This window comes from Bombus vancouverensis, chromosome 8, assembly GCF_051014615.1.
Source record: "Bombus vancouverensis nearcticus chromosome 8, iyBomVanc1_principal, whole genome shotgun sequence".
NCBI lineage: Eukaryota > Metazoa > Arthropoda > Insecta > Hymenoptera > Apidae > Bombus > Bombus vancouverensis.
Window position 1 is genome coordinate 14,175,847 of NC_134918.1, and position 21,188 is coordinate 14,197,034.

A 21,188-nucleotide genomic window follows, 5' to 3' on the forward strand; every position below is an offset into this window, starting at 1 on the left:
AGACGGAGCAACGTTGACACATGAATAATTGAACAGCGTATTTAGTAAATAGCTACGGAGAATGGACCGTTCCTGTCTCCCTGTGTCTTCCGTCTGTCTTTCCCTCGTAGTCATACTCGAGTTTCTCTCTTACTCTGTTCCCTGTCCATCGTACATATATTCCCCTTCCTTCCTTATCCGAACTATGTCGCGTCGGGTAACTCGGCCCTCAAATTACCTTTTTTTCCCTCTGCTCCTTGGACTCGGAGGATTTCCGGATATTTGTGCGATCGTTCGTATGGCGTTTTAGGAAATGCAGAAATTGGATAATACGTTCGGGAACGCGTACTTTAAAAGGAGAATGGGATCATGAAAGGACAGGGAATCGATGGTAATTTCGGAGATTTTTTCCGGTAGAATCGATTTTGATACGGTGTAATGTTCTGTAATTTTGTTTGACATTTTTTTTCAGAGAGATATGGATTTCGTGTAATTTATAAATTTTCAAATCATTTTTAACGATCGCGTTCACTGATAAGAACAAATCATTGCTATTAACTGGGGAGGGGGAGGGACGTTTATTACATTTTGTTTAACGAAATAATTGTTTTCAAATATAAAAAAGTTTACGGTATATAGTTGCTGGTGAAAATATTCGAAACGCTTTGAAATTTTATTTCTTTCATTTTATGACACTCCACACTTGACTATATTTAATTATAAATTTCATTTAATAACAAAGTTTGTAATAAATATGAATATGTACGTAGTCAAATATCCATTATATTACCAATATAATCATAACAGTCGTGTCTCGTTATACAGTGTTAATGAAATTTCAAAACGTTTTATTTTACGAATACGACATACATAAAATCTTTTTATGATAAGTGTTCAAATACTTTTGTAAGCTACATTATATAAAATGTCTGGTAATATTTATTAATCTTGTTTGATGCCTTGTTCCTTCGACCAAACTTTCTTTCGACAAAACTTCCAGGAAGACTATATTTCTCATCAACCATGACACTGTTCTCCAATCATTTCTTTCTATACCCTTCCCTCCAACACATCCTTCTACAGTCCATTTCTCGCGATTCATTCGAACAATTCTGTTTCCTGGTTGCATCCTTCGACGTCCAAGTTCTGCACGACTGTCCTCTTGCCATGACACGAGTAACACGTGTTAGACCTCGTAAGGATCTCAGCTCACGTTCGCGTGGCCAACGCTCGTGGCCAGGTTTATTAAGTGAATATTGTTCCGACGTCAAATTTCTGGCAAGTTGAACCAACATAACGATCCAAAGACTCACACATTTCCGGCCAATGAGCTCAGAATTAGATCTTATCTTCACTTATTAAGGGAAATCTAATCAAAGGAAACACTCATTTCGGACGTTTTGATAAAGAAACGTTTGCAACAAACAATTCTCTCGTGGCTCGTTTTAATTTTGCTCGAACTACCTATTGCATTCTCGCGTTAAATTAAACGAGACTAAATGACCCAATTCACGAATTGGAGTCGTAAACAGATATATAACGATAAAAAAATAAAATACGATCTTTAGGAAAGAATATAAATACTATGTGAAATAGGATAAAAATGTGTTAGAATAATTTATTTTACCTTTAAAAAAATTCAATTATCATACGTAACGACCGATCTATGGTTGAACAAAACAAAAAAATATTTATTTATAAAATATTTATGAACTTAACATTTGTTTTCCTTTTAAATTCGTAAAAGCGGCAAACGTTGAAAATCCATAGTATATATAGATAATGTTACTCTCAAAATTAGTAAAAATGCATTTGTTGTTTCTATCAAACATCTTCGTCCCTGGCACTTAAATCGTTCGCCATTCCGACTGTTCAATTATTCAGTCGAAGAATAGCAACGGTATAGACAATACGGTTGCTTCAATGGACTTCGGTAATAATGGAGAACTAATACAAAACTAACTAATTATTCAAACAGTGGCATTCAATCGCAGAGAATATGCTAATAAATCCGTAAAATCAAGTTGCGTGTATTATCTTTTCATGGTATATACAAATCTCATTGAAAAAAGACTGAGAACTGTCGCCGAAATACATTCATCGTCTCTTTCAGTAAAATTATTTCATTAAGTTTTAAAATTATTAAAAACGAAGTATTCAAATGGAGTTTGGTGCACGTTATGAAAGTTCATGACAAAGAGGAACGTGGCACACGTGGCACATGATTCATCGATGAAATCACAGAGCGAGTGTCGTTCGTTATACGGCTGAATATCGATTAATGAACTGCGCCACACATATTCGGCGTAAATTAAACAGTTTCCTTGATAAATGAATAGGAAATTCAGTGCGCCGATGCGCAGAAATAACTGGCGTGTCGTGCAACGAGACTCGAGCGCTTCCAAATCCGCCATAAGGGGATAAGTTGATTGTTCCCATAGCTGCTCGATAAATAACGCCATCAATGACGTTTAATCGTTCGATATTATTTACTTTCGCTCGTTGTTAACTCGGTGATAAATGTTGTTGCCTTGCGGCTCAATATCCTCGTTCTCCGAATTTGATTGGGACACTTTTTAAACGGAAGAAAAATCTCATGAAATATTTTCATTTGGGCGAAATTATTTTTGTTTAATCCAAATTCGGAAATTTTCGAGCACCAGGTGTGAAAAATAGAAAATCGAGACGTCTGACAGAAAATCGAATTCGTCAGGTTGATCGGTTCACACGGGGGTTCTCGTCATCTACGATTCTAAAATTGAAATGCAAAACGACGCGGCTATTTTTGGAAGTGAACGACAGGATGAATGACCCCTTCGATCAGTCTGTACCTTTTCAATGGCATGAAAATCGTATTGACAGATGCCAGTGAAAGAAAACCGGAAACGCAACGACATCACGTCAGAAATAGGTTGCAGGTCCTCGAACCGGAGAACGTGTGCCATAGAATTCACAAAACTATACAATAGTAGTTTTTTGTATATTAGCTAGGTACTTTTTCTCTTTTCTTCTGCTCTTCCATTATAAAGTTTCTCTTTCTTCGACAAACTTTCGAGAGGAAGTTTCGGGAAAATTCGCTTCGTTCTGTCGAATAGCAGCGATCCTGGAAAGCGTGGTAACTTTTTTCAAAATATTTTTCTCGTGCACACATTTTCCACCACTATTTTGTAGACCTTTGTAAATTATCGATTCTTTTTAATACAATCTAGTACGTTACACTGACTGGCTTTTATCGAGTTAGTTAGTTCTATATGTGTTCCGCGTGGTCAAACTATAACCGGGCCCGTGCCACGTTACAATTTTTTCATTGGCTAAACAAATTGCGATCGAACGAAGTTACGCCGAGCGGATGATGACACCGAGCCAGTGATAAGCGAGATATTTTGAAATCTTTGCAAACGAATCTGAAACATGAGGTCTCTCTGTGAAATAAACGAGCAAGAGTGACGTTTGTGTCACAGGTAGAACTACACATTTCATCGTTAACACATAGTACAAAAAATAGCAACAATGGCGTCATATTCAAGTACAGATTTGGTCAATGACACTAGTCTAAAGGTAAGGATTTACGGATCGCAATTTTGACAAGATCTTGAAGAAATTAAAGTTCTAAATTCATAAACTTAAAAATAAAACATAAAGTGTAAATATAAAACTGCACAAAGAATCTAAGAACAGAGCAAATATTCATTCGGAGCGTCAATGGGGTAGCGGACGTCTGTGGCCAGACATCCAGTGGTCAACGAGCTCTCAAAAAGACATTCTTGTGCAGCCTCGAAAAAAAGTTGAAAATCAAATTTTACGAATCTCGAAAGATTTTTGATAGCGATATTGCCTTTCCACTGCTCGGTATTTCTTCCACGCGCCTGATTTTTCCTCGAGCAAACACGAAAGTGTTTACCCATAACCTCGACCTCGCCTAGCTCGCGAAGCTCGAGAGAAATTTACAAGGATGATATAACTTTGCAAGTTCTTGTTCACGTTTTCGTTGCTGTTCTACAGTGAGGCGTTGCTAGGCGAGGATAAAAGAGCGGATAGCTAAAATATAGCACGCGATGCAGAAGATTTGCAACCAAATTTAGAAGAGCCGCAATGAAAGTATAAGTCCCCCTGTTAAAATTTATCTCTGGCTAAAGAATTAACGATACAAATGGTCCGACGAAACTGCGTATGTTTATGCATATATGCATAATTCAAATGTTCAAAAATGTATAGAATATATTATAAATGCATGTTCACTATATAACCAAAGTACTCGTATAATATTTAGATGGTGAAACAAATTGAAATATGAATTTGCATAAATATTCGTAGGCTAGATATAATTGATCACGCACGAGCTATTTTGTTTGCTAAGTAAAATTAGAAAAGTGAGAAAACAGAAGCTGTGATATTTTTATCTGTCAAAAATATAAATTTTCCGAAACACCTTCTCATAAATCACTTTCCACAGCTCCGAATTACCTGTCACGCTTTATATACCTTAAAAAAATGGAACATAAAATATTAAAATACCAATTTAGTTATGAAATACTTGTACCAGAAAATATAGTACCAATTTATTCGAGATTTATTCAAGTCATCGATGTACCTTCGAAGTGAAGTTGCCCGAAGCATTCGGCGAGGCGAAAACAGCCGAAAGATCGGCGTGTTCCTGTTTCCAGGACAGTTGGTACGTGAAAACGGGTTCACGATTTTACACCGGCGTGGGCGTAGATGCAAAAGCAATTAACAGACGAATCTGCTGGATGAGTAGCAGGGTGTGGGTTCGCGATATACGATGCTCGTTGTACAGGTCACTTCCGGTCGGTGTACTTTCCAGTACGATTCGGGAAACAAGCGCGTCATATTACGGAAGACTTAGAATCGATCCCTTGTGATTATATAATTCCACGCCGCCTGAAATAAAAAAATAATCTGTAAAGAAAGGAATTCAAATTCATGAAACTACAATAGATTCGAGTGATGACAAAAGTCAGAAAAGAATAGAGATTAAATTCCCATTGTCTCCCACGAAGTTCGTGGAACCACGAAAACGATAGCTGGTCGAACCGACGAAGAAATTGGGTTACGCTGTTTCGTGAAACTCGAACCACCAGCCTAATAAAAACACTAGTCGGAAGATATAATTGGTGGAAATTTGGTCCGGGAAATTCGGGCGATTCTACGAAAAAACATCTCATAAATTAAGCAGACCGCGATTCCCGGGTGGTAATTAACGGAGAGGATTTCCAAAGTTCTTTCACGTACCCGCATTGTAGACGATGATCGTTCGTGTGCAAAAGCAGAGAGCAGAAGGTACGTTGAAGAGAGACTATTGGTAATTTGCTGGAACATTGAACAACGACACGTTGTCTCATTATCGAGTGATTATGCGCTGGAGAATTGGAGCGGTCGAGTCGCGATCCGACGATTAATTATGCCACACGAAACAAGTCCAAGCTTGGCTATCCATTGTTGCGGAAATGTTTGGTGAAATTCTCATCTGACGAGAATGATGTTTCAATTCAGGAAAATCTGGGTCGCGAGAAATTTGCAGAAAAATTTTGAGAGGTAGAAAATTCTCGATTATAAGATAGAAATTTCTTTGTATAGAAGTTTTCCGTACTTTCTTATACAATTTCTCAATGGTATCGAGTAAACTTATAGAAGAAAAGCGAATGGAAGAATCATTTCGGCGTGGAATTTAGGGTTACGAACATTTCTGTTCGCAGGCAGGTTTACACGGCCTAACCGGACATATCGAGTTCAACGAAGGGAAGCGTAATAACTTCAAACTCGACCTGCTGAAACTGAAGAAGGAGGAGCTGGTGAAGGTGGGCGAGTGGAAACCCGGATCGGGCGTTAACGTGACCGACGTTGGTGCTTTTTACGAGACCACCGCCACTAATATCACCCTGGTCGTTATGACGAGAGAGGTAATTAGTAGGATGCTCGTGTAAGCGCCTGCCACATTACGTTCCTCATGAAACACTATCCGTACGACATCATCGAATCAATATAGTACTTTGTATCAAACGTGAAGTTCGTAGTAAGTTTTATTACATTGTACTATATAATTTCTATCACCCTCTATTATTTTCTTTCACGTTTCATCAGCCTTTTAGTCCTGTCTTTATAGAATTTTTGTGGTCTGAACGAGACATAATCTTGAAGAACATTATTGGTCCTTACAATTATTTCTTATCTTATCCTTACAATTATATCTTATCCTTATTTCTTTTCAATTTTTTAAACAATTCTCCAATGATCTTAAATGGCAATTATATGTTATTAAATATAACGCAGTTAAGCGTTACCTCGATAAGAAATAACGAAGTTAGCAAGACTGTTCAAACCTGTTTTTCGTCTAAATTAATTATTCAACAGAATAATAATTTTCAAGACGTCTCAAATAAATATAAATATAATTTTCTCTCAATAATAAATATAACGACGTTACTATTTACCTTTCGAATATCCTTTCCTACTGGTCAGAAGCAGAAAAGCCTGTTTCCTCGAAAGAAACTAATTTCGCTCGGTTCCATGGTCAGAAAGAAATCGTCGCGAAGATACGACGTAGTCCCGCCCTCTCCATTTTCCAAGATGAAAAGGACGAGAAAAGGAGAGAGAAAAGTAGAGTTAGAAGCTTCCATTCGAATCGTTCGAATTAGAACGCCGAATGACACCAAACGCTATACGTTTCATACCGTCGATGCCGGTTCTTATCGTTGAATAAGAATCTTCTTCCTGGATAAAAAAAAGCCGAGTTCCATCCCCTAGCCAAGTTTCGTAGCTGAAATTTTCCTTTTTCCATTTCGCTCTTCCCTTTCGTTTGTCTGTTTATCTTACGACGCTCGCGTGCGGGTGATCCATCAAAGGAATCTTATCTTCTCGCAGGAAAAACCGTACGTCATGGTAAAGGAAGACAAGAATCTGACGGGAAACGCAAGGTTCGAGGGGTTCTGCATCGATTTGCTGAAGTGGATCGCAGGTCAGGTCGGGTTCCAATATGCCATACGACTAGTCCCCGATCATATGTATGGCGTTTACGACCCGAAAACTAAGGAATGGAACGGCATCGTCAGAGAACTCATGGAAAAGGTAAACTTCTCCTCACAGTCGGAAAACACATTATTTCTGTCGTGTCTGTGAATTGTGTTGACGTTATGCGTTTCGTGATCGATATTAAACAGAAACTGTATATGAAGTTGTCAAAATCGTGATTAATCGTGAAATTGGTCTGAAACAACAGTAGAGAGCAGAAAAGCAGAATATGAAGAATATTCTAAAAATTGGAAAACGTAAGTCAGAAATTAGAAATTTAAATTTTTGGTTTCGGTATATGCTTGAATTCAACCCTAGAACCACCAAATCTTTCAAAATGACAGATTTTTAATGTTTCTCGCGAAAAGAAAGCTTTCAGACAGACACAAAAGATCTAAATACACAGTATAGAAACTGATTGTTCGACTGTCAATGCAAAGTTTATTACAGAAGAGGAAATATCTTATCATGTTTGCTCGAAGCGCGCATTCTGTTACCAAGGTGATTCGATGAAATTGTATGTCTTCGCGAGCAAGGAAAGGAAAAAGTAACAGACGCGGGAGGAAGTGCTGCGGACAATTTTATATGCAAAGTAGCGGCCCGATGCTGTCGTAATAAATCCATCCCGTCTAGACTTTCATTATGCATGCTCGGAGCTTGAGAGGAGCATCTAATTTGGCGTTTTCTAACGGGCAGCCACGTATCGGATATTCCAATTCATAGAGACCATCGCATCGGGCAGATGTTACCAGATGACATCTGAATTGTAAAAGGACACGGTTATTAAGTTAGAATCTCATGTAGCCGACTGCTCTAACAGCCGTCGGATAATTTATAAAGGCATCTAGCCACGGCCGTTACTATCGATCGGTTCGACCAAGGATTTTCCTGGAATATTAATGTCCCGTTGCAAAAATTCGTCGAGTTTAATCCACGGCAAAGCTCTCCGTACACACGATATTATACTGAATTATTAAAGATCCAACAGAAATTAATTACATCGCCGTTAGTCGTTCGCTATTGCAACGCAATGCGCTCTATTAAGCTGCTGTTGAATTCCCTGTAATTTCTATTACCTATAATTCCATCCTCTTAACGGTAATATCTAATACAGAATGATTCGATCGAAGCAATACCATATTTCATCCTACGGGCGAGCAAACGAAACTAGGAAGGTCTCGGACCTAAGTAGTATAACCCTGTATTTGGTCTGACATCGACCGAATGACGTACCACACAAAAGACGTAACTTAAGGCGACAGAAACGCTCGTGTACAAGGTTGAAGATATAAAAGCGAGAATGCACGATGAAAGGGGAGAAAAAGCTGAGTATTTTCTGTGGTGGGAAGATAAGCGTCGCGCCTTGGGGCGCCAAGGTTGCGGATGGCTCGTGGCCGTATTTCGTACGTCTAACCGCAACTGCGATACAAATGGACGGTGGATTTCGAAGATTGCCGGTTCATAAAAGATGCAGGGCAATCTGTACACGATGAAAGCGCCTGCCGCCTTAACCTAGAAACCGGCGGGTTTGTAAGTAGATCGTCTTGAAGGAAGGACGTCATCGCCGGTGACCTCACTGTACCAGGTTCTGGTCTGCTTATAAAAGATGCATTCGCTATTTTGCAAGGCAAACGTTTGCCTAGGTGAACATTTGCCAGGCGAGTCTTTGTCGATGATTTTCGTCGAACGACAAACAACGCCCGCGCTTTCCCTCTTTTTACTGCTGCTAAAAAATATTATGCCGAGGATGATACATATAAGAATCTTCGTTTTGAGTTGTAGTCACAGACAATACTGATGAGGTATCGTTCAATGAATTTCAATTTCGAGTATTTTCCATTTGAACTTTCGGACGGGTCGTGTTCGACGAAACGTGCAGAACTAGACAGAGAACTCTCCGTTTTCATGCGAGAAATTTCCCTTTTGCCCACAGAGAGCGGACCTGGCTGTTGCGTCTATGACGATCAATTACGCTCGGGAGAGCGTGATAGATTTCACCAAGCCGTTCATGAATCTCGGTATCGGAATTCTGTTTAAGGTGAGTCGCTGTTATCGTTCGTGTATTCGATGATGATGAACTAACTTGTAACTTCCATTCACGATGCAATGTAGTATACATATACCAATCTTCGAGAATCTCGATCTCGTACGGACCACTCAGGATCCAAACTGATCAATTGCTGACCCGTAAGCATCTTAATTTCACTAACTATATACAAGATCGGTGTTTCCAAGGAAAATTTACAAAAACAGTATTTCTATCACCACTTTGCCATACTTTTCAATTTATATAATTGATCGATATGGCTTTTGAGCAGCTCATAAGTATATCACGCTTTGCAAAGATTCACAAAAATCTTGAAAATTATATTTTCTCTATGAACAATTCCATACGATTCCAAGCGATACGAATCATCGTGAAACTCTTTTGCACTTTTCGTACGGCATTGGATTGAGTCGTGATAGAGACGAGATTCTCGATGAAATCGATTCGCCAGCGTAGAACGTTGCTGAGAAAAAGGCCCGCCGTACGGCGGGAGAGTGGCATGGGATCCGTTTTAATTAAAATCGTAGCGTAACGTAATTTAGGTGCCCTCCAGCCAGCCAACGCGGTTGTTCTCCTTCATGAACCCGCTGGCCGTGGAGATCTGGCTGTACGTGCTGGCCGCGTACATGCTGGTGAGCTTCACCCTCTTCGTTATGGCTCGATTCAGCCCGTACGAGTGGAACAATCCACACCCGTGTCTGGCAGAGAGCGACATCGTCGAGAACCAGTTTAGCGTCAGCAACAGCTTCTGGTTTATCACTGGCACGTTCCTCAGACAGGGCAGCGGGCTCAACCCCAAGGTACATTCAACGAGATGTTCCGTCACTGGGCTATTTCTGCCGTTCAATTACTTCGTGTCACGAGGACCCCAGACTAAGCGCAGACCCTTGTCCCGCTCCTTTTATAACTGCTCCGAAGTTTGTGGATTCTTAGGGGATTTCTGTGGAGTGATGGTCGAATCGAAAGGAACAGATAAGAATGTCATACACAAGGTGTCTCAGTTGTATTCCGCTCTAAAGCTTTGAAAGGATGTTCTATGATTGTAGAAATGTTGGTCGTTTGAAGACTTGTTGGAGAGCTATAAGAAAAGTAGAAAATACGATGCGGACCATATCTAGCTTTCAAACGTCGTTCGGTTTCATATCACTGGGCTTCATATCATTTTATGTGTAAGTAACATTAAAGAAAAGGATACAGAGTAAATATTAATATGTATAGCGAATTAATACGATCGGTTTATCAAGATGAAACAAAATCGAAATAAACATGTTGGAATAATATATTAATATTTTACCGCTATTAATGTTCTATCGATAATCTCGGGATCCATTAACATTCCCCTCCGAATTTCATGTTTTTCTCGCAATTTTTCTAAATGACCTTATGCAATATATTTTTCTTATTTATATCTCTATATTACCCTGACGATGCTTGGTCAAGAAAAGTGACACACCCAACAGGAATACAATTTCTTTGTTCATGCAAGATCAACAAATTCGTAAATATTCTACAGAATCCACAAACAATTTTGCGAATCCAGCTATCGATTTAGTCCCACCTGGTCCTCCGGATCCATCTTCCAGTACTTATCGATGATCTTTCGTCGAGCGAATAACAGAAATCAGAAGCTGTCACGTCTGGGAGCACCCGATTGTCGGCGTTTTCCGTGGACTCTCGATGGCATTCGAAAACGCTGGGCTAGAGACGAACCGTATTACGGTTCATATTCGCTCAAGTCGCAGCCCAAATCACGATGATTCGCGCTCCAGTTTCGTCCGATGGGTGAAACGACCGGAGAAAAAAGAGAAACGAGAGGATAAAGGAATCCGTCTACCGGTTAAACTTCTGCAGTATGCTGAAACCGGCTATTGTATTCCGTGGCTAGTGACGGGCTAAAGAATAGAAAACGGAATCTCCGATTTCTCAGCGAGATAAAGGATCGTCTTGCGTTACCATTCACGAGGCTGACAGAGGAACGTAGCTGAAACAGTTATCCTCGAAAAAGTGGTTTTTCGCGTGAAAAAATCGTGAATAAACGACACGGAAAAGACGTAGAAAGATTTCGCCTGGGGACCACGAAACGAGGGGAAAATCGGCAGATGAGAAAATGGATTGGGCTTTACTGGGCGATAAGTGGGTAGAGGGAGATATAGAGAGAAAAATCGGGGATTAGTAATCCGGAAATACGTGTAATTGCTGCAGGTTTCCGGGCGAATGCCGTCGAGGCTGTTCTCGTTCATGAATCCCCTCGCCGTGGAGATTTGGTTATCCATGCTGGGCGCTTACGTGATGGTGTCCCTAACGATTTGGATAGTGGCGAGATTCTCGCCTTACGAATGGATTGAACCGACACCCTGCCCAAGCTGCAAATGTCCGCTACAGGTAGGCTCTCGTCGAGTGGTGCTAATCGACTATGGAATTGAATCGAGTGAAACCGACGCAGAAAGGTGTCGTGAAAAAATAGACGAATTAAAATATCAATCTCAATTTTTTTCTTTTGCGGAGAAAAAGCATCATCACACAGAATATATAATATTGCATTACACATTATAAGTTATAATTCAATTGTGAATTAAGATGAGATATAAAAATTTCTTAAATCTTCGGCAAGTTTGAGAAAATATATCAATAGATGAATGTGTTGTTGGTATTTAACGCAATGCAATTAAAACCAGTAAAGTATTGAACGACGTATTGCGAGGGTACATATAAAGGAGATCGTATCGTCGTATGTTTCTGGTAGGGACATTGATTTTAAAATTTTCAATGATTCGAGGACAGTCTAGAAGATCATTTAAACACTAACTCTTCACATCCTGTTTGTTCATAAAGAGATTTCTGTATTCCGATGATATAAGGCCAAGAATGGATATTATGAGCTGATAATTATAATACGTAGAAGGTATGGATTCATTACAGTGCTTGACAGCTATACGTAGAACTCTGTGCTGAAATATGATGCTCAAATTGTGGATCCAATATTGGCCTAATTAGAGCACAATAGAGTAACTTTGGAGTGTTTATATTTCAGAAGAATTTGACAATTCTCGCAATGAAAATTCAATTTTCAATTCAAAATTTAAAATTCAATGCCCTGTAACTGCAAAATTTAATATTTGTGAGTTTTGGAATGGATATCAAGTTTGTGGAAGAAATGATAACTAGATTGCGTATTGATCTATTACATTTCAAGTTGTGTTCACAGTCCTCGCAATATCTCAATGTATAATATATTCTTAAAAATTGTTTCAGTCATTCAGGTTACCAAAATTAATTGTATAACGTTGTTATGAATTTCCAGAAGTATGCACGAGCAATTGGAAATTCTTTTGCGTCACTGTTACGATACTGAAAATTATTCTAAAGCCATCATAGAGATTCTTAGCCAGCTGTAACATCGTTGAAAGTATTTACACGATCAGAAACGTGGTATTGTTGAACAATCCTATTCGATACTCACGACCCTTTCGATCGCTCGAATAACCGCTAACTACTTACGGACAGCTTGTGTAATTGTCCTTGAAATTTCGCACCACTTGGCGGGGGTCCCGATGTCATCAGGGTAGTCACGTGAGCGCGTTGGATCCTGACAGCGACGACATTCCTCTACCGAGAACGGTCAACGAGTTCACCCTGGCCAACAGCTTCTGGTTTACAGTCGGCACGCTTATGCAACAGGGCAGCGATCTCAACCCTAAGGTAAACGTGTCACCACAGAGTCCGGCAGTTGAGAACGATCACTTGTACAAATAAAATCTTCGTAACACACAATCGGAAGCTCGTTGGTTTCTACGAATCCATTCATCTCGAATGTATGAATATACAAGCAACGTTATTCGACGAAGAAACGACATACTCGCGTGAATTATTGGAAGAACGATTCCTCGGAACGATTCATAAATTTTATAGGTTGTCAAACTCGCGATACATACAGTATAGATCCGACGAATGAAAATGAATGAAAAAGCTCGTGATTTAAAATCGACTAAAAGCATCTCGAGACACATAGCTGAGCTAACAACGATATCACGAGACTGTAAAGTAACTTGTATCTTGTAACGATATTATCCGCAATAAAGGTGAGCATTTAAAACGACCTCGTGAAATTCGTAGTATTGTCATAAAGGTAGCAAGTGTGGAGGCACAAGCCGCGTGCTCTTAACTGCGTGCTTAGGACCGGGCCACAGGAAAGCCCGGTTTTATTTACCAAACAATTACGGAAACAACGCAGCTTTGCCCTCGCTCTGGCCTTTATTTTCTGGTTTCTTTGTTTCGTCTTATTCGGTCCGTTTTGAAGGGTGGGGCGAGGGGGAGGGAGGAAAAGCAGTTTCTCTAATTTCTTCTCGCGTTTCTGAGGACACTAGTTTTCGTTGTTTTTAATCTCAGTGGAAGTGTTTTCATCCCTTTTGATGCGCTTTCTTTGGAGAAATTAGGTTTCTAATTCCGTTTGTTAAGCTGAATTCCTGGAGAACTTAATGTATGTTATGTTTGAGTTAAAAATACCCGATAGAGTATAATACAAAGACAGGGTATTTCGAATCTCGTGTTTATCTAATATTTCATTATATTTCCAAGACCGTGAAAGCGAGTGGTCTCATTTTTCGAAAAGTTTCAAAGGAAGATGATCCATCAAACTCGAGCCATAAAATGGAACGAAGTCTAACGAGCTTCCCTATTTAACAAACGAGAAACACCGTACAAAGCGCAGAAATGTTTCAAGCACCATATGAGTACATCGTGTGACTCTAAACGTAGACAAAACGAGATCAGGGAACAGATACATTCGTTTACATAATCCGCGGATAAAATTGGAGGATGTTCACCGTTCTATTTGTCTAGTATGCCTTTTAACTTCACGTTGAGAATAGAAGAGCAAAGTGCCTTATTCATCCTAGCGATATCTCTTTTTGTTATCGATTACGCAGGATCTTAAGCAGACGAAAGATCTTTTCTCATTCAAGTAGCACGAATTGAAATAGCGTGAACACTTTAGTTGCACCGACGAACACGACAGGAAATCTCGATAGAAACAGAACGATCGAGTATCGAGAGATCGCATGTCACCCCTGCATGCACATAGCAGCCAAGCACCTTACATTTCGTTCGCCTCACTTCCGTCGTATCGTTCCCGCTGACAGCTTCTCCTCCTTCCTGTTAGTCCGACTAAATCCAACGGAATTACCGCTAGAGCAGATTTCTTACGATTTGAAAAGTTTTCATTCGCAGGCTTAAGAAAATTTCTGCACGTCATTCAGGAAAGTGAGTCCCCTTTGCGCGGGAAAAGTTCGAACGTGGAGCAAGTAGTTTCGCGTAGAATTCGACGACGAACTTCTTTGGTAGTCGAGATTACTATGGGAAATCTTCGTTTTTAATCTTGTCTAGTCCATGTGCGAAGTTTGATAGATTAGTAGGTTACATAAATGGAGCCATAAATATTTGATGAGACAGTTGATAACTTCGAGAACAACATATTTTTGCAACAACATATTTCATAATCGCCATGTCCGTCGTAAGTGCTACGTCCGGCGATAAAAACTGCATGTAATAGCTGTTTATGAAGCTACATTCGCAGCAGGGGTTAAAATGCTTTATAGGGCGTAAGTTGAAAATTTGCCTCGAGCTTGATGTAATAACGTTACATGATCCACGATGCGGTTAATTCATCTTACACGCTTGGTAGCAATTTCGAAACCCGCCACTAAGTAGTTGTAAAGCAATAAGAGCGCTCTAACTGCATAAGATTTATTTTAGAATCCCTTCTGATTAACACCATTTTCCAAGCAGATGTGAAATAGTCAAAAAGAAATCCAATTTGTATCGAATTACACACAGTTAGAAATTGTTCGTGCGCCAAGAGTTTACTATATACCCTTTTCCACTGAATTGAATCTTCCCTGTGGCCACAGACATAATACCCAGCGAGGTGAAAATGGTTTCTAACGAGACGAGAAACACCTGTACGACATATGGTGCTAGCCGGCTCTGGTGGCATGTGTGTACATGCGGGGTTGTCGTTGCGAAGTTCGCGGAGAATGGCGATTCTACGCGGCTGCGAGCTCTATGAATCCCAGACATCCGCGTAAAAAGGTCGGATTCGAGAGTGCTCGAGCGAGATCGCGATCCCCTCCTTTCATTGAAAATTCTGGAATAAACGGGAAAGCGCGGGAAGAAGCTCGCGCCGCACGGGTACCGCGAGAATTCCTCTCGCTGGAAACTTATCGTTCGAGAGATTTTCCAAGTCGTATCGGCGATGTGACACGGCGAAAGAGAAAATAGAGCAGCGTAATCCTCGAGTCTGCGAGATATTTGCCTCGACACCGTTGGCGATATGAATAAATATCAAGAAACGGGCAATTTCTTTTCTACTGCGGTGGGTATAGCGAAACCAGCCACTTCTATTCCATTTCTTTCATTCTTTTCCCCGCGTTAACAGCCAAATGTCTTTATAAATATTTCTAGAGGAAAATTAAAGCAAGGAAAATTATACTTTGTAGAAGATATTTGAAAGATCTATAGCGGCTGCAAAACACACACTGGCTCGTGTAGGTGTTTGTACACTTACCACAAAGTAAGTATAGTACTTACTTATATGGTAATTTGAATAACATCTTTCATATCGTAAAGTAGAAGGAATTACATATTAAGAAATGTTTCGAGTCACGGTAATCGTTAGCATGAACCACTTGGTACCATAGCTAATGGAACGAAATATGCCATTAGTGGGCTCAGAAGGGTGTAAATGAGACCGCATATTGCATTCTTCGAGTGGAACGTAGCAGAGACACGAAGCTCTTAAATCGTCTCCCGACCTCGATGCTCCACTGACGTGGTTTCAATTGATCGTCGAGGCTCTTTATGGGCTTCCGGGGCACGGAGATGCGATATCGAGGCAACATTCGCAAGAAAACCGATTGCCAGACGAACGCCAGTTATTTCGATACAATATTTCGTCGTAAATATTTCATCACGTTATATTTGATGAATCTTCTTAAAGTCTTTAATGTAAGTGGAGAATTTTATAAGCTTCAGCGTTCGTACATTTTCCACTTTAACAATTAACTAAAACAACAATTAAAACATAATGATTTAATAAACAAAATTATCAGGTAATCTGAAAAACTATATAGTTATAATAACGAAAATATGAACTTCATTTAAGAATTAATAAATATTTAACAGTATGAAGAATTCATAGAATGACACAAATTTCATAATAGATATTGTGAAAAATTTATACGCATCCGATTCGGAAACAAAAATGAAAGAAATTGGCTAATAACAACTTCTTGTTTCGCTATTCCACTTGGTCGGTAGTTAAAGGGTTGCAATTTCGAGGCGGCTCGAACGATTTCCGAGAAGGAATTGCTCGCGAGAGGGGTGCAATTTTCCATTACGTAAGAGGCCTATCGATCGTCATTATCAGGCAACCAGCACGAGAATTGTTGGCGGAATCTGGTGGTTCTTCACGTTAATCATCATCTCCTCTTACACGGCGAACTTGGCTGCCTTCCTCACTGTCGAGAGGATGATCACGCCGATCGAGAACGCGGCAGATCTCGCGGAACAAACGCAGATTTCCTATGGAACTTTAGAGGGTGGAAGTACGATGACGTTCTTCAGAGTAAGTATCAAAGATTATCAAATTGTTTAAAAGGAAATTTAAATACGAAATCAATAGATGCGAGAAGTTGTGAGTGACGGATTTAATGAACATCTCCGCAGATACGCAAAAGTTTAGAACACGTTGTTAGCAACTAAAGCAAAGTTTAACACAGTTGCGTTGAAACTTACCTGCGTGAAATTCTATGCTTAAGGATCAAACTAGTTAAATCAAGCCAATTTTTGTAGAATTTGAGTGGTAGATTCGAAAAATGCCGAGTATAAGTAATGTAAGTCCAGATATGCGAAATAAATATTTTTTATATTACAACAAAAACTAACAATAAGAACAAGAACAAATATTGTTTTATAATTGTTCTCTTTCTTCTCGTATATACAATAGAATCATAGAATTAACGTAGTCTCACGTTTGGTCTTCTTTTTCTCCAACACAGACGAAGATATAAATTCATTGATATTAATTAACGTCACGTGGCTCATTGTCTACGTAGCAACTAGCATTCTGCAAGAGTCACGATTTTCATTCGCATTCCACCCGCTTCTTACGGATATTTTGTTGGACGTGAATCGCGCGTATATTCATAATTCGTTCGAAATATTAAAACCATAAACATACCGTTCATAATGCGAGACAAATTCGACTAATTATCACGGGAGGTAGCTTTCATACCGGCGAATTCGTCGAATATCCAACCTTTAACGCCGACTTTTAACGTTATTAAATTCGGAACGACATTCCAACAACGCGTATCCGCTAAATTATATTAATATTGCGATATTGAAATAGCACTTTGCGCGCCACCATGATCACTGATTTATTCTCAGGACGTACGTTATTACTAAAGTCGGCACGCGCCGTGTTCGAATGACTGGAAACGCGGTCGGAGAAATTTGAAAAAAGCATCCTTTGTAGCGTCGATTGTATCCTCTTCGTTATTCCCTAACCAATACTCATGAAAAGAACATACACCGATACGTATACAGTCTATCCGTTTTATCTGCAAACACGTAAATATCTCGAGAACTATAGCTGATACAAAAACTTTGAAAAGTCTTATGCAGATTATGTTTTTCATCCTATATCCTTATAGCCTGCGTCAAAATATTTTCAAAGCACCACATACTTGTATTCTTTGCATAAACCACTGTCGAGATATTAAATCCTAAATTTGATATGCCGGAGGCATTGGCGTTACCTGATGTACCTACCACCACGGGGTGTATATATACTATGTATACTATGAAAAAGAACCGATTACGTGTATGTGTGTGTGTGTGTGTCTGTATGCTAAATACTATTCCATCCTCCTGCAGAATTAATATCTCGGTAGTAGTTTATGTAAAAAATACGAGTAATGTTTCGAAAATATTTCGATGTGGATAACAAGAATATGGAATAAAAAGATATACTTGTCATTTAAAATATAACCGTGATTTCCATATGGCTTTTCAAGATCATTGCGAAGTGTAATAAATATCGGCAGGATATGTATCCACCGTTCGAAAACGTGCAACATGTATTTCAAACATTTTTTCGTATTATTCGTAGTTTTCGAGATATCTGCGTGTTTCCAGATAAAACAGACATACTCTATATTTCTAAATGGCAGAAAACACAGCACGGATATACTATGCTTCACAAACGTGTTTGATTAATTCGAAATAGGGCAAAATGAAATTCCTTTTGCGCTTGTTTGAAACGAATATTCAAATGACAATGAAAATGAAAATAACCGGTTGCGGAACAATTAAACAGAAAACACGTCGCGATACTGAATCTCCTCTCATAAAAAATTAGTATACGATCACAGTGTGCCAAATTACCTGTAGTCCCGATATGATATCCATTTCTAAGAAACGCAAACAGGCAAACGATAATTGTAATATTTGCAATAACAGGACTCGAAGATTGGAATATACAAAAAGATGTGGGAGTTCATGGAAACGAAATCGCCATCGGTATTCGTGAAAAGCTACGAGGACGGAGTGAAAAGAGTGCTCGAGGGTGACTACGCTTTCCTGATGGAATCCACCATGCTCGATTACGCTGTGCAACGAGATTGCAACCTCACGCAAATCGGCGGCCTGTTGGACAGCAAAGGTTACGGGATTGCCACTCCGAAAGGTAATATCGGAAAACAATCGAAGCCTATTTCTGCGGTTCGATCTAATCATAAAGAAATGTCCATTTTCTTTTTTTTTTCGTTTTTTTATACTCGCAGGAAAATTCACTCTTCCCCAACATATCCACTCTGTGTAAAAAAGTTGAAAAATTCTTGATGAAGCGTGCCAGAAAATATCATTCTCTTTCCCGGTGGAGTAATAAATTCACAATTGTTTATTTAAAAAATATTTTGTAATCGCTCGGTTTGCAATGCAAGCAAGCTTTTTCGCGTTATAAAACATCCTTCAAAGTGTTTAGCTTCGTGAAAATTATGCTACCACTTTGCCGCGTTTTGTTCTCGCGTTTAACGTTTTGCGGTCTTAATTAACACACATGCATTGTGAATCGAAACAACGAGCCTGGCAAGCGTACAAAAGCGTGTCGAACGCTTGACTTTCGCGATATAATGGCCGGCTTGGTACCGTTCGAACGATGTACCACGTAAGAAAACTTGCTACGCGGCGAAACAAACACGTAAATATCGTTCGCTGTTAATATCGCACGGCGGTAGTTTGCAGCGCGAGAAATTGCAACGGAATTTAGTGGCAAGCGGTGAGAAAGAAAGGCGTGAACAGCGTTCCGTGGCAAACACCGTAAAGTTCAAGGATTTGTAGCTCGCTCGAGTATAAAATCGCGCTTGAATGACTGTGAAGCGGAAAGAAACACAACGACTAAGAAATCCGGCGTTTTCGTTGCGAAATTCGGCAAAGTTCGTCGCTCGCGCTCTCTTTCGTCGAAGGAGATTTAATTAACGCGGAGACGACACTGGGTCCGAGTTTTAAATCCGTGTAATTCGGTTTCTCAGCGGGCAGACACGAGCTGAAAGTTACGCGCAACTGCTACATAGTCAGACGAGACTGGTCGCTAAGCAATTTCTTAATTGGAATAACGTGTCTGCGTTTTAACTCACTCTTTCGACGCCTCGTTTTGGGTCCGTTTTTAATAACGAATCGTCGGTCGCGTGACGAACATTCGCAAGTTTTCTAGCAAGCTTGCGAGCGGAAACTGTCGTACGTCTTTTGGCTTTGAATGAGCGATTCGTAAGAATTAAGAGAGAAGGGAAGAGATCCAGTAGCTCTCCGTTCCGTTTCGTAGTCGCCTCGGGGAACTAAGAAGGACCAGTCGGAGCAATTCCACCTTCTCGAGACGTTTCTCTGAAGTCGGGACGTTTCAAAGACGGGATCACCGGTTCCTTGACCAGCCTAACGAAGCCGTTTTATATGCAGGCTCGCCCTGGAGGGATAAAATATCTCTGGCGATTCTCGAGCTGCAGGAGAAGGGCGTGATCCAGATTCTATACGATAAATGGTGGAAAAATACCGGAGATGTGTGCAACCGGGACGAGAAGAGCAAGGAGAGCAAAGCAAACGCGCTGGGAGTCGAAAATATCGGTGAGCCCAACGAGAATTAGCAAATTTGACAATGTTTTTCCGCGTTTAGAAAGAAGGCCGAGATTGTGAGAAAGCTGTAATTTATCGCCAGGAGGAAAGAAGGTATGGAGATAACTTTGTCCAATTTTGAGGTAGCAAGTATCGGGTGAAGAGTTGGAATAATATTATTTCAAGACATCGGTAACGTTTCTTAATGATAAAAAGTTTCGTTAGTTATCTTCATATAAATTTAGTTAGGAAGACTGGAGAAGGGAGGATAAGGTTGAAGTATCGGGTGAAGTGTTAAAATCTCTACTCGAAATTGTCAATAGTGTCCTTTGATGATAAAAAGTTTCGTTAGTTGTTTTCACTGCAGATTTTATTGGAAAGAATAGACAGAGAAGAACAGTGTCGAACAATGCCTGCTGCGAATAGAGAAAACGATTTTATACAGAACATAATTGGCACGGTGTGAAATGTTTGAGGTGGAGAATTTTCATATAACGAATGTTCCGTTAATTAAATTCGAAATACCGAAACAATGCCATCGATGTCACTGGCGTGAAACGGCTGTCTATGTCGGAACGAGTCGATCCAAATGAATTCGTTTCACCGAAATAATTTGGAAGCCCTATAAAACGTCCACGTCAAATAATAAACGTTGAAATAAAAACGTAATTATAAAATAATACGAGTAAAATTGAATCTACTTGACGTCACTCTATTAAAGTATAATAATAGGGAAGATATTTCTCGATAATAATCACGATAACGATCATATCGGAAATTTGAGCCGTACAATATACATATAATGGTAGATGGTGCTATAGAATTTTCCTGAAAATTTGAATGACTGAGTATCGTTGATCTAGACTTGCTATAATTATACTCTGTAATTTACGAACGTAAATGAGGTCGATGAAACGTGTACGGAACAATGGCGTCGAAATCATTAGGTTCGTTCTGATCGTTTCTGCATCCC

The 21,188-nt window shown here is 39.7% G+C and overlaps 1 protein-coding gene across 7 annotated transcripts in view; it reads left to right on the top strand.

Annotated features, from left to right (window-relative positions):
- The window catches only part of LOC117153785 (glutamate receptor ionotropic, kainate 2), a 157,400-nt gene that overhangs the window by 127,182 nt on the left and 9,030 nt on the right, over nucleotides 1-21,188 (top strand). For 5 of the 7 annotated variants that reach the window (XM_076620701.1, XM_076620703.1, XM_076620704.1 and 2 more), the window contains exons 9-15: nucleotides 5,694-5,897; nucleotides 6,859-7,062; nucleotides 8,939-9,043; nucleotides 9,595-9,852; nucleotides 16,476-16,673; nucleotides 18,572-18,797; nucleotides 20,063-20,227. In XM_076620701.1, coding sequence (XP_076476816.1) covers nucleotides 5,694-5,897; nucleotides 6,859-7,062; nucleotides 8,939-9,043; nucleotides 9,595-9,852; nucleotides 16,476-16,673; nucleotides 18,572-18,797; nucleotides 20,063-20,227 — 1,360 coding nt within the window. The remainder of the gene's footprint in view (nucleotides 1-5,693; nucleotides 5,898-6,858; nucleotides 7,063-8,938; nucleotides 9,044-9,594; nucleotides 9,853-16,475; nucleotides 16,674-18,571; nucleotides 18,798-20,062; nucleotides 20,228-21,188) is intronic. The other 2 variants (XM_076620702.1, XM_076620708.1) reach the window with 1 other exon arrangement.